At 36.4% G+C, this 14,491-nt stretch overlaps 1 protein-coding gene across 2 annotated transcripts in view; it reads left to right on the top strand.

Moving 5' to 3' along the window:
* HSPA14 (heat shock protein family A (Hsp70) member 14) overlaps positions 1 to 8,621 on the top strand; it is a 37,710-nt gene extending 29,089 nt beyond the window's left edge. For both annotated transcript variants that reach the window (XM_073879888.1, XM_025853528.2), the window contains 4 exons: positions 3,906 to 4,118; positions 4,519 to 4,692; positions 6,694 to 6,764; positions 7,614 to 8,621. In XM_073879888.1, the coding sequence (XP_073735989.1) occupies positions 3,906 to 4,118; positions 4,519 to 4,692; positions 6,694 to 6,764; positions 7,614 to 7,692 (537 nt within the window). In that variant the 3' untranslated portion in view covers positions 7,693 to 8,621. The remainder of the gene's footprint in view (positions 1 to 3,905; positions 4,119 to 4,518; positions 4,693 to 6,693; positions 6,765 to 7,613) is intronic.
* Positions 8,622 to 14,491: the final 5,870 nt, after the last annotated feature.

Raw genomic sequence — 14,491 nt, 5'->3', positions numbered from 1 at the left:
AATCAGGAAGTGTGATGCTCCAACTTTCTTCTTTCTCAGGATTGCTTTGGCTATTTTGGGTCTTCTGTGGTTCCATATGGATTTTAGGGTTGTCTTTTCTACTTCTATGGAAAATGCCATTGGAATTTTGATAGGATTGCATTGAATGTGTAGATCACTTTGGGTAGCGTTTTAACAATATTAATTCTTCCAATCCATGAACATGGAATATCTTTCAACTTATTCATGTCTTCTTCAATTTCTTTCATCAATATGTTTATAGTTTTCAGTGTATACATTGTTCACCTCCTTGGTTAAATTTATTCCTAAGTATTTTATTCTTTTTATTGCTATTGTGAATATATTGTCTTCTTAATTTCTCTTTCTAATTTGTTGTTAGTGTACAGAAAATAATTTAAAGTAATTTTTGTTAAGTATGAACTTACTCTCACTGTCCACCTCCCAAGAGGCTTGGGGGAGCCAAGGTGGGACAGGGCAGTGACCCTGGGAGGAAGGGGCCACTTCTGCCCGCAGGGGAGAGATGTGAGCGTCCCGGGTTACTGGCTCCTGCTGCTGTAATGGGGAACCCCTACCCCGTCTACTTCTCCACCTCCTTTCTCCCTTCTTCCTTTCCTCTCCCCCCCAGTGGTTTTTTTGTGTGTGTGTGTCAACTGTGCTATTTTTATTTTGCTAACTTGCAAATTTTGCTAATTTTGTTTTGTAGTTCATGTGTTTCTTTCTTCCTTCTTCCTTTGTGCTTTGATGGTGTTTTTGTATAGTAATGTGCTTTGATATCTTTATCTTTTGTTGTATCTACTCTTGGTTTTTGCTTTATGGTTACATGAAGCTTATGTAAAACATCTTATAGTTATAATAGCCTATTTGAGACTGATAACAGCTTAACTTTGAACACATACAGAAGCTCTACATTTTTACACTCCTCCTCTCCACACTTTGTTTTTGATGTCACAATTTACATCTTTTTGTATTCTGTTTTCATTCATTAATTATTGTAGTTAGTTATTTTTAATATTTTTTTCTTTTAACCTTTATACTAAAGTTATAAGTGATTCACCCCCCGCCATTACAATATTAGAGTATTCTGAATTTAACTACAGTTGACCTATGAACAACACAGGTTGAATTGAGCAGATCTGCTCATAAATGGATTTTTTATCAATAAATACAATAAAGTGCTGTAAATGTGTTTTCTGTTCTTCATTTTCCTTTTTTTTTTTTTTAAGATTTTATTTATTTATTTGACAGAGAGAGACACAGCGAGAGAGGGAACACAAGCAGGGGGAGTGGGAGAGGGAGAAGCAGGCTTCCCGCTGAGTAGGGAGCCTGATGCAGGGCTCGATCCCAGGACCCCAGGATCATGACCTGAGCCGAAGGCAAATGCTTAACGACTGGGCCATCCAGGCGCCTCTTCATGATTTTCTTAATAACATTTTTTTCTCAAGCTTACTTTATTGTAAGAATACAGTATATAACACATATAACATGTAAAATGTGTTTATTGATTGTGTTATTGGTAACACAATAACTGGTCAACAGTAAGTTATTAGTAGTTAAGTTTTGGCGTAGTCAGAAGTTATACATGGATTTTCAACTATGCAGGGAATCAGTGTTCCTGACCTTTGAATTATTCAAGGGTCAGCTGTATATATTTACCTTTACCAGTGTGTTTTATAGTTTCATATGTTTTCAGGTTATTATTTAGCATCCTTTTGTTTCAACTTGAAGAACTCCCTTGAACATTGTTTATAAGGCTAGTCTGGTAAACCCCATCAGCTTTCATTTGTCTGTAAAACACATTCTCTCTCCATCAGTTTTTCAGGACAGTATTCTTGGCTGACAGGTTTTTTCTTTCAGCACTTAGGGATATCTCACATCTGGTTTGCAAGATTGCTGTTGAAATATCTGCTCATCATCTTATGAGAGGGTCCCTTGTATGTAACAGGTTGCTTTTCTCTTGCTGCCTTTAAGATTCTCTCTGTCTTTAACTTTTGACATTTTTGGGGGGAGGGCAGGAGGGTGGGCAGAGGGAAAGGGAGAGAGAAAATCTTAAGCAGACTCCACGCCTAGCGATGAGCCTGATGCAGGGCTCAGTCTCATGACCCTGAGATCATGACCTGAGCTGAAATCAAGAGGGACGCTTAACCAACTGAACCACCCATGTGCCCCATTGACTCTTTAATTATAATGTGTCTCAGTGTGGGTCTCTTTATTCATCTTACTTGGTAATTTTGGGGCTTACTAGATCTGGATATCCGTTTCTTTCCCCAGGTTAGGTAAGTTTTCAGGCATTATTTCTTTTAATATACTTTCTGCCCCTTTTTTTCTTTCTCTTCTCCTGCTAGGACCTCTATAATATGTATATTAGTATACTTACTGTTGTCCCATAAGTCCCTTAAGCTATCTTAATTCTTTTTCATTCTTTCTTCTTTTTGCTCCTCTGTTTAGATGAATTCCTCTGTCCTCTCAGTTCACGAATCCTTTCTTTTGCTTCATCTAATGTGCTGTTTAACCTCTCTGCTGGATTTTTCAGTTCAGTTATTACATTCTTCAGTTCTGTGATTTCTGTTTGGTAGTTTTTTATATTTTCTATCTCTTTGTTGAAATTCTCACTTTATTCACACATTACTCTCCTGACTTCAGTAAGCAGCTTTATTACTGTTACTTTAAACTGTATTGGGAAAATCACTTATCTTTGTCTCATTAAGATCGGTTTTTGAGGATTTATTTTGTTATTTTGTTTGGAATCCAAACAAAAATATATATATTCCAAACAAATATATATATATAGAGAGAGAGAGACTGACTCTCCATGTTGATTTCTTTGCGTTACATATAACTGCCACATCTTCCAGTCTTGACACACTGGTCTTACATAAGAAATTAACTTTGCAATCACCCCAGTCTCAAGCTCCTGGTTGCCTCTCAAACCTTTATGCCTAAGCTGACATCTTTGTTCTTAGTGGCTCTCAGTAGTTGAGAGTGTGCCAAGACCATCAGTGTCTCAAAGAGGAGGATTGCAGTCGGCACCTAGATACAAGCTGATTGGAAGCCAGACTCTCAAGCAGCAGCTGGGAAAGTATGCAGTCAAACCTCTTCCAGGGATAAACTGGGAAATGGGCATCTTTGCCTGGCTCCCTCTATGCTGAGACCAGGTGTATAGCCACTGGGCAGGGGATGCTCCTTAACCATTTAAAAACTGCCTCTTTGTTTCTGATAGTCCTATGGGACTCATGAATGCCAATCCCTTTGATCATCAGAGCTAGGTGATTTAGAGCCCCATTCCCTCAGGTGGCAGCCATAAATGCTGGGGCACTTGTGCAGACAAGCTCATAAAGGAGCAATTTTATATGAAATTCTTCAGAGACAGCATATTTAATCAGATGGACCAAGAGCTTAAAATGTAGTTTTGCAAAACATCTTTTTCAGAAAATTCAGTGTTCTTCCATGGTAAAGACAAAAATCTGTGGCATAGTTTTCACATAGATTGCTTTTATTCATTTTGTCACAAAAATGCTGTACGATTTATGTAATCATTTCTTTTACAAGTGTTGGAATAGGATAAAGTATTAATATATTATTTCCTATTCAAATGCCTATTTATGGTTAAGCCTCCTATGCCCAGTATTAATCACAAGCCACATTGTGGCTATATTGTATTTTGTACTGTGTGGTGAGATCTCTTCATTTTAAATTTTGTTTTTATGAGTAAAGAATATGTTACTTAAAATGTGTTAAATATATATTTATATATATATGGTAAGTATGACATAAAATAATATGTTAAAATAGGGCTCCCTATATTTTACCATTACATGTGGTAAGGATGGCTGAACTTATAACACTTAATTTTGAGAAATGGCCATTGTTCTAAAAGTAAAAAACTGAAAATTATTTTTATTTCCTAGGTCGTCCTTTGTGGAGGGTCTTCTCGAATCCCAAGGCTACAGCAACTAATTAAAGATCTTTTCCCAACTGTTGAGCTTCTGAATTCTATCCCTCCTGATGAGGTCATCCCTATTGGTGCAGCTATAGAAGCAGGGATTCTTATTGGGAAAGAAAACCTTTTAGTGGAAGACTCCCTTAAGATAGAGTGTTCAGCCAAAGATATTTTAGTTAAGGTAGGCTTAGCTTTTCTTTACTTCTCCATAAAAGTAGCATAAGCTTATTGCCATAAGTTCTTATACATACCATGGTTTTATAGTGAAACTTTGTATATTGATAAAAATTTTAAATTTAGATTTATAATTTTACATTTAATGAGTTTCTCATTTTCTTTCAGTTAGTATTTATCTAACATGTTAATTTCTTATAATTTTAATCATAAGCTTCAAAGAGATAGATACATGTTTCAATTTATTTTTAAATGAAGTAGGTTGGGATTAAGGATCACTTCTGTTTTCTTCTCTTTGCCTATCTGTAGTTTTTAGATTATCAATAAGGATTAAGTATATTTATTATAGGAGTGACTTTGTAATGATAGATATCAAAGGATATGCATATTATTTTTCTGCTTATTAGGGAGTCGATGAATCAGGAGCCAACAGTTTCACAGTACTGTTCCCATCAGGGACTCCTTTGCCAGCTCGAAGACAACACACATTACAAGCCCCCGCAAGTATATCTTCAGTATGCCTTGAACTCTATGAGTCTGAGGGGAAAAACTCTGCAAAAGAAGAAGACAAGTTTGCACAGGTGAATACATAAATTTGGGCAATGAACTAGTCATGTGAAACTGAAGCTTTTCCTTCTTCATTAGACTCAGTTTAATGTCAATTAATATAAATGTATATAAGACATCTATCTAACACATTTTTATGAATGGATTACTTCTTACTTTTAAAAGAGAAAAGAAATAAGCAATTTTAATTTGAAAGCGTTACAGGAAAATAAAAACAAAATACAATATGTATTTTTTCTCTTTGTGCTCTCTACCCTCCTTGGTAAAATGTAAGTGGCGGGGAAAATGACATTTTTTGGTTTGTTGTATGCCAGGTGCTGTACCAGGCAACTTACAAATATCTCAAAATGCCATGAGATAGACAGTATTATGTTCATTTCATAGATAATTGAGAAACAGGCTCATGGTAGTAAATACCTTATTTTCCTTGAGCTAAGATTTATCTTCAGTTGGTTTTACTCCTGGGCCCTTGCCACCTCTCATACAGGATACCTTTACTTTTTCAAAATACCACATTTCTATTTCATACTATAGAGTCCTCTGCATCCTTTAAAAGGAATGAGGTGGAGCCACTTTATTTGCTTAGAAACATGCCCAAGAAATATAATTACATTAAAACACATATACAGGGACTACAGAGCCATATTTACAGTATGATGTCATTTGTGTTTAAATAAAAAGTTTGAAGAGCATGGGTGTGTGTGAGGGAGGTAGTGTTTGGGTAGCTGTGTGTATATAAATATCCATGCATGGATACAGAAAATATTTATAGGTATTAGCACTATATTTAGAAAACTTAACATTGGGTTGATTTGAAGGTACCAAGAGGGTTTTTTGGGGGTTTTTTTTTTGTTGTTTTGTTTTGTTTTTACTTTTTAACACTTTGTACTGAATTTCTAACAAAGAGCACAGGACATGAGCATGAAATACTTTTATAGTGAAAATAAAACAAATGTAGGTCACCAAAGGGAATGCATAGTATCTTCAGCTTTATATCTGTTTTCTAATTCAACAAAAGAATAATGAAAACACACATATAAAACCTATCTGGGCTCCACCTCAAACATCTTAGAATCTAGGGGAATAGGGCTCCTTCAAATAGTAAAGTTTTCAAAAGCTCCTCCAGATGTTTCTGTTGTGGATTACTATATAAGCACTTTTTTGTGTACTCTCTTCCTAAACTCACTTGGCTGCCTTAGCATTCCCTTAGCTTCTTTCTCTTGTACATTTGTCACCTTTTCTCTTCATACACTACTCCAAAACTCTGCAGCTACTGTCACCATATCCTTACAGGTGCCAGAAGGAGAAGAGTTAGTCACCTAATACTGAATTTGGAAAATACTCTTTTAGAGATCCCATCTGTTCTAATCTCTGTGTTTTACAAATGTGTAAACCAACGTACTTAGTGCTTGCCTAAGATCATAAGACTTGATACTGGCAAAATCTGAAAAGTCACTTCCCCGGATCCTGGGACTTGATATTGGCAAAATCTGAAAAGTCACTTCCCAGGACCCTGGGATCATGACCTGCGCTGAAGGCAGACGCTTAACGACTGAGCCACCCAGGCACCCCTCATTGGTATCTCTTACGTACAAATGTAATCTTAGTTGTACAAAAGAATTTGTCATCATGTGTTTCTTTAAATTGGTTTTCCAAGTGTATTTAAAATATTAAGAGTTTTTAAAAGTATATCTAGAAGTATATGCCAAAATGAAATTTACATGTTAATGGTAATGGCTTAATTACCAAAAAGAAAAGCAGTCTTTATTTTCTGAGACAAAGTATACTTCATAATCTACAATATGTTTAAGAGGAACAGATCTCTTAGTTATATGCTCTCCTTCTAGAGGAGACATTTCCATTAAGAAAGCTTAATCCTAGTCTCTGAAAACTGCCCTATTTTAAAAGATTTGTTTCAGTAATAAGTAAGATTTGGTGCATTGGAATAACTGTTGCATCAGTTTATTAATATATCAAAATACTGAATCATCTTTATATTATTTTTGCATAAACAGGTTGTACTCCAGGATCTAGATAAAAAAGAAAATGGATTACGTGATATATTAGCTGTTCTTACTATGAAAAGGTACAAAATTAAACTACTTCTGATGTTCAGAAAATTCACTGTGAAGCTTGACCTTTTTTGTCAGTTTATTGATTTCTTCAGACATTGCCATTCTAGTAAAATCGTGTATTAAAGCTTGCAAAGATTTTATCAGTGAGTTACATTTTTTGCCGTACAAAATTGCTGTATTTTGCAAAGAAAGTGTATCCCAAATCATTTGCATTCTGAATTTTTATGAACTCTAATTATTTTGGTGTGGTCCGCCTAAAAAACTGGTCCATGAAGTTTGAGATATAATTTTTATCAATCTTAAATAAAATCTTCTAAGGTTTACATAACTGATATTATTTGTCCTATGAAAGGATAAGTTTAGTTCAGTATTGCTACAGAAAATCTTTAGGAAATAGATTACTAATTAAATCCAGCTATCACCACTCCACTAATAACTGGCCATCTATAAGACTATGTCTTGCAAGTAAATCATTTCCAAATTAACTTTAGGGACAATTCATTCCATAACCATACTTAGCAAGAATGTCAAATTCATTAGAGTAGGTTTGCCTTGGCCTAGGCTTGAAGATGGCATGATGCATCTTCAGTGTGCATAAGGTCTTAAACTTGAGATCTTGATCATCCTGGTTTTCAAGGAATACAACTTTTGTGTCAGTAGTCTAGGAAATTTTTAAGAATAGCTACCTAATTATAGCATATGACACAAGTTTAGACACTGAAATTGTGTTTCTTCTTTATCTTAATACTCTCCTTTCAAAAATTAAAATTATCTTGTTACTCAAAGTCCTCAAATAATTTCTTAAGAACTTTCTGCTTTTATGAAATGAGCTTATGAAATGTTATTGTTTGTTTGTTTAGGGATGGATCTTTACATGTGACGTGCACAGATCAAGAGACTGGAAAATGTGAAGCAATTACTATTGAAGTGGCATCTTAGTGTTCTAGAGAAACCAGGAATTTTTTGGAACTAGACTATCAATATTACTTGGTTTTGTTTACAAGTGATGTTTATATTAAAATACTTTTTGAATGAATCGTATATGTTTCTATTAAAATACAATATATTGGTAAGTGTTGCAACCTTTTTTTGTTTTCCATTTAGGATGGGGAATATAAGGTCCTTTATTAAAGTGGGAAATATAAGGAACTTCTATCATGAAGCTATTTAGAATTAAATTGAGTGCATTGAAGGAAATTTTACTGGAAATTTAAGTGTGTTTTTAAAAAATTTTTGTTCTATAACTTCAAATTTGAACAAGTCTTAATTCTTATTAAATATAAGCTAGGAACAATTTACAAGTTTTTGATATTAAATGAAGAAAATTGGAGAACCATGTGAAAAGTAAGATACCATTTTTGCTTAAAAGAAAAAAGTAAATTCATAAACTCAACAATTGTGTATAGATATGTGTGTGACAAGCATAGAAAACAAAAGTCTAGAAGGCTGCCTACCAAACTTGTAACAGTGGCCTTTTTGTGGACAGAAATATAGGGTGGCACTTTCACTTTTCCTTTTTACAATTTTGTTTGGTGTGATTTTTTTCCAACAAACACATATTATCTTTTGAAATTAAAAGGTCTTCTTTATTTTGAAGAGCGGGCTAGCCACATTCTGTTCATCAGAGAACACTCACTAGTGCATTGAGATACTCAGTGGATTACTAATGTAAAGCTTATTCACTAGCTAAAACAAGACAACTAATCTGTGTATATTGAAAAGAGCTGGATGGTGAGCAGTGCATATCAGGTTCTATTATCAAGAGAGGATTTTTCTCATTTCTCTCCTTGGTTCCCAGAAAACTGGAGAAGAGGAAATATCTTTACCCAGTGTTAAAATTAAAACTTGTGCTGTTTTTATCTTGTTCAGGCTTTGTGGATGTGCTTTATTCATTATAGTTTATTTTTATGGAGCTAGGTGGCAGTAATAGTCTATTTCTAAAGACACAGAAGCCAAACTTACATTTTTTCATGATTATTCTGTACCAGATTGACAGAATCAAAAAGAATTCAGATATGATTCTGAGTCCACAAAGAAGCAGACTCAAAGTCATACCCTTTTGATTAAGGCTGAGTACTTAGTTATTTTTTAGGTTCTTTTCCAGTTATAAAAACTTTGAAATCAAATAAATAAATATAAATTAAATGTTTTCAGAAAATAGGAAAGTAGCATCTGAACTAGTCGAACTGCTTTCATTTGTGCTTTGGAAAGTGCTTTAGGATTTTATTTCATAGTTACTATTAGCTCTTTAAACTAGATCAGGCACTGGGAAACTCTAGCCAGTGTGTCAGTTCTATGCCATTCCTATTTTTGTAAATAAAATTTAATTAGAATATAGCCAGGCTTACTGGTATCTGTATTGTTTGTGGCTGTTTTCACACTGTAATGGCAGTGAGTAGTTGGAACAGAGATTCTGTGGCCCACAAACTTTAAAATATTTACTGTCTGGCTCTTTACAGAAAATGTCAACCCTTGAAGTAGATTAATGAAACCTGTAGAATAAAATGTCAAAAGGATTTATTCAAGAGTTTTCTTTTCTTCCATGTCTATGTTATAATTTACTTACTTGACTGCTTTTTCCAGTAGATTAGTTAAGTATTGTGAGAGCAGAGACGCTGTTAGTCACCATTATGTCCCAGGCCCCAGAACAGTACCTGATCATAGGTGTTCAGTCAGTGTCAAGTGCATTGCATGGAAGAAAAAATAAGTCTTTGTATTCTAAAGAACAATGGCCAGTAAGTACATCTTTTGCATATTTTGTGATTTCTTTAGAAACACAATAAAGAAGGAAAGGAATACCACTGCTTCTGGCTTTATTAGTCAGCTTTGCATGTTTTTTCCCCCAAACATATCAAATTTGAAATTGTCACCAAAGGTGCTCTGTTGCCTAATGAAATGTTCTCCAAATTGTCTTGCATCCTAATGTGACAAGTTTTTTTCTTCTGAATTTGGGGAGGGTTTGCCAATTAACTTTTCTTGTGTTTTACTTTTTCAAGGTAAAAATAGCTTCAACATTCTTCTAATTAGAAAATGATACACATTCATTATAAAATTAAAATTGCAAAAGAAAGGGGTGCTTGGGTGGCTCAGTCGGTTAAATCATCCAACTCTTGATTTCGACTCAGGTCATGATCTCAAGGGCTGTGAGACTGAGCCCCGTGTTAGGCTCCGAGCTCAGTGGGGAGTCTGCTTGAGATTCTCTTTCTCCTCCTCCCTCTGCCCCTTCCCCTGCTCAGCATGCACATGCACCTCCTTTCTCTCTCCCTCAAATCTTTTTAAAATAAAAAAAAAAAAAAAATTGCAAAAGAAGAAAATCTAAAACATCCTATATTCTACCACCTAGAGTAACAACTTAAGATATTTTTGATGAACATCTTGATGATCTTTTCATACACTTACCAATTATCTTTGCAGTGTCCAAATATTTTAAAAACATGAGGGGCACCTGGGTGGCCCAGTCAGTTAAGCATCTGCTGTTGGCTCAGGTCGTGATCCCAGGGTTCTGGGATCAAGCTCCACCCCAGGCGAGCAGGGAGCCTGTTTCTCCCTCTCCCACTGCCCCTCTCCCTGCTTGTGCTCTCTCTCGCTCTAAAACATTTGCACTTCTACCAGTAAAGGAAGGGATTATGTCAAACTATAATTTTGCCTATCTATATGTCTGATACTGTCCAAAGGAAAGAGCCAAATATACAGATAGAAATAAATTCCTATATATAATACTGTGAAAGTCTTGGGAGGACACAACATACTTGTCAGCACAAAGCTGTTATATGTGGAAGAGCTTTTAAAGATTAAAAAAAATGTATCAAAAAATAAAATAAAAAATGTATCAGCACAAAATAAATTCTGTGGGAAAATGCCAGGATTTCTAAAGTAACAGTGAGTAACCATGTAACATTTATAACAATACCACTGTTTGCTTTAATTCTTTATCTCATTTTAGATTGTAACCTCACCATAACTCCCTGAGTAGTTGCAATATGCAGAGTAATCTAGCCTCTGTTGTGTTCTACATGTAGAAACAGAAATAGATTCAGAGAAGTTAAATAATTTATCCAAGAACTGACTGTGAATTTTGAACTAATACTCATATGCTTTTTTTGTAAACAATTTTTCTTGATTGCTTACTATTCTAAACACTTTATTTGCATTATTTCATTTAAATTCACATTGTCCATTCTATTCCCTGCCCTTTGAAGAACATTACAGTGAAACAGGAGACACTCCATGGGTCTCCAGAAATCATATTTGCAGAGGTCTTTATGGGAAAAAACGGGGGTGGAGGCATTTCTGTATGTTTCTCTTGAGGCCAGTGATACATGCGTCTGGCTTTTGATTTCCTTCTCCATTTATAGCCAGGATTTACCAAGATCCTCAAACATTTTAGTCTCAGGACTCTTTTACACTCTTAAAAATTATTGAGAACCTAAAGAGCTTTTATTTATATTGGGTTTTGTGGGGGGGGGTTTTAGATTTTATTTATTTGAGATAGAACGAGACAGAGCAAACATGAGTGGGGGTGGGGAGAGACAGAGGGAGAGGGAGAAGCAGGCTCTCCACTGAGCAGGAAGCCCAACATGGGGCTCAATCCCAGGACCCTGGGATGATGACCCCTGAGCCGAAGGCAGATGCTTAACTAACTGAGCCACCCAGGTGCCCCTGTATTGGTTTTATATATATACATACATAGTTAGTTATTTTCCATATAGAAGTTAAAAACCAACACTTTTTTTTTTTCTGCCACAGACACTTTCTGTTGTTGGCTATACAAAGGTGCATATCAGGTATGTGTGTGGGGTGAATTTGGGTTCCCCACAGGATCGCCAGGTCTGGAGTCATAGCTGTTGCAGTAAATATTTTGCCTCTGGTTTCCCTATCACTCCTTCACCTCATCTGTTGAACCATCCTCCTTCCTCTTGTAACTTGTAGTCCCTTTGACTCGTATTTTCCCTTCCTCTTTCCTATGTGAAATTTCGCTATCAGTCTTAAGCTCTTGTTTCTGGGCATGTTGGGCAGATCCAAGGATAACTTGGGGCTAAGGGCCTGGCATGGATCTGGTTTTTCAGGGAAGATCAGAATCATCCTCAGAAGCCAGGCCATGGAGAAGATGGGAGGGAACTTTCTAGAACAAACTTCCCTGAGTTACAGGTGAGGATTACAGTAGTACGTTTCCCCCTTGTCTCCTGAATGTTTTGAAAAATGTTACCCTCCCCTGGGTTAGACCTAAAACCAAGAGATTTTTAAAATCACTCGTTTTTTAAATAAAAAAATTACATGTTTAGTAACATTTTTATGAAAGATAACTTTTCAAAAACAAAAGATTTAGTAGTAAGTGTGGTATTATGTTTTTTCAAATCTCTTTAATGTCTGTCTTGAGAAGACAGCTCTGTTTTGTTTCTTCATTCAATCTGTTACAATATCCAAGTTGTGTATCCTCTGAAAAACTTCACTCTATACTTGTGAGAGGAGAGTAAAGAAGTCAGAAAAACATCTTGATATTATGTAAAGTTTTGAACTTACGAGCCTCCTGAAGGGTCTCGGGGTCCCTATACCATACTTTGAGAGTTGCTGCTTTAGATAGTTACACAGTGTACCTGTTGAAGAGACAAGGTTTCCTCTGTCCCCTGGAATTAATAGGGTTGAAGAGGAAAGACAACGGAAACAGTTGATTTACAAAAGAGTCTAATTCATTCTGTAAATTTTTACTGAAACTGATCAAGACCCAAAAAAAAAACAGACAAGATAACTACAAATGTTGGAAAGTGCATTTAGTGCCAAAGAGAGAGAATGGAAGACAGGAGGTAACTTCTTTAGATAGGGTGACCAGGAGAGGCCTCTGAGGAAGTGGAAGAAGCGGAGACCCAAGCAATAAGAAGGTAGCCATGTGAAGAGAGAGCAGCTTCTCCTCTAGGAAGTAATTACAGTTGCCTTAAGATATTTATGTACTTGCTTATTATCTGCTTCTCCCACTAGGATATGAGTTCTATGCGGATGGGGTCTTTTTTCTTTCCTGTCTACTTTTAGCACCTCATACATTGCCTGGCACATATGAGATACACCATAAAAGATTTCTGAATGTGTGGAAAAGATCCTAGAGAACAATGAGTAAAGAGGAGAGTGGCACAAAGTAAGGTCAGGGTGGCCGGTTACAATCACTTAAGGCCTAGCAAGGTATCAGGAGGTTTGGATTTTATTCTAGGTACTCTGGGAAGTATTTAAAGCAGGAGAAGGACATGTCCCACTTTATGTGTTAAGGTCACTCAGTTGTATGGAAAATGGATTAGAGGGGAAGCGATAGGGGAAGTGAAACCAGGTAGGCTTTTGTAGGACTGCAGGTGAGAAATAGCGGCCTCTACTAAGGGCATAGCAGCAGCAATGGAGAAAAGAGGCAGAATCAAGGTATATTTTGGACATAGCATTGACACAACTTGCTAATGAAATTACGGAATGAGGAGAGGGTAAATCAAGATGACACCTAGATTTCCTTCTTGGAACCCTGAGTAGATGGTGGAGGCACTGTATTGAGATGAGGAAGTTTGGGGACACTTGCAGTGGAGAGGATCGGGTCTGGAGGCAAAAATCAAGGGCATTCTTATGAGTGTGTTCAATTTGAGATGTTTGTGCAACACCTAAGAGGATATGTCAGCTAGGCACTATGGATATCCAAATCTGGAAATCAGGGAAGAGGTCAAGGCTGGAGACAAAAAGTTGGGAACCTTAAGCATAAAGATGATATATAAATCCATGGGAACTGAGGCAGTCACTTAGGGAGAGAGCCTAAGAGAGATGTCTTGGGGCCAAGCCCTGAGGAACCCCAGCATTTAGGCTAGATAAAGGGAACCAAAAAGGGGAGTGAAGAGAGGTCAATGAGGTAGAAGAAAAACCAAGAAACAGGATGGGTGCTCCTGGGTTGTTCTAAGAACATATAGGACTGGCAGTGAATACACTTGGGGAGGGGAGGAAGGCGGTGAAGCTGAATCTAAATTGTAAAGGGTCTCTAGGAGTAATCCTGGCAAAGATGGGGGAAAGTAGGCATTTTCTAGCAGCAAGAGCAGAATTGAAGTCCTAGGGACAGGGAGCAGGGAATATTCGAGGAAGTCACAAATTAGGAGGGAATGATGAGCAGTGAGGCTTGCGAAGTGGACAGGAACAACCATATCACAAAGGGGCTTCCATGTGATAGGGATGGATAGGACTTTTTATTCCTTATTACCAAGGTAATAAGATGCTCATTATAGAAAATGATTAAATATGTAAAAAGGAGCTATCAAAAAGGAAATCACTCCCCAGAGATTTTACATTTATCTTCCTATACTTTTTTTATGTAGTTGAAACTTTTACAGGTTTTTGTTGTTTTTGCTTAACATATTTAACACTTCCCCCATGATACTAAAGTCTTCATAAACATCTTTTTAAGTGGCTAGACAGTACTTCACAATGGAACCAAACAAATTAATTTCTTCAATGTTCTGTGTATACAGTATTTCAAATTTATACATGATGTTTTGAAAGATTTTTGTAATTTTGACATAAATTTCTTTTTAAAATCCTTGGTCGATGTCAAACGGCTTTCTACCCAATTTTCCCAATTGACTCTTTCAAGATTTCTGCGTTAGACTGTTCAGAACAATCACCATGGAAGCGGTGTAAAGAATGGATGGGGGCGGGGCGGTGGGGGGTGGGTGGGGAGCCCGGTTAGGAGCCGCTACAGTTGTCCAGCAGAGAAGACCTGGCCTCC

This window comes from Callorhinus ursinus, unplaced genomic scaffold (genome assembly GCF_003265705.2).
Source record: "Callorhinus ursinus isolate GAN/ISIS: 27379988/994484 unplaced genomic scaffold, GSC_fseal_2.0 scaffold36, whole genome shotgun sequence".
Classification (NCBI taxonomy): Eukaryota; Metazoa; Chordata; class Mammalia; order Carnivora; family Otariidae; genus Callorhinus; species Callorhinus ursinus.
The sequence above is the reverse complement of the archived record's forward strand: the minus strand, read 5'-3'. Positions and strand labels throughout refer to the sequence as shown.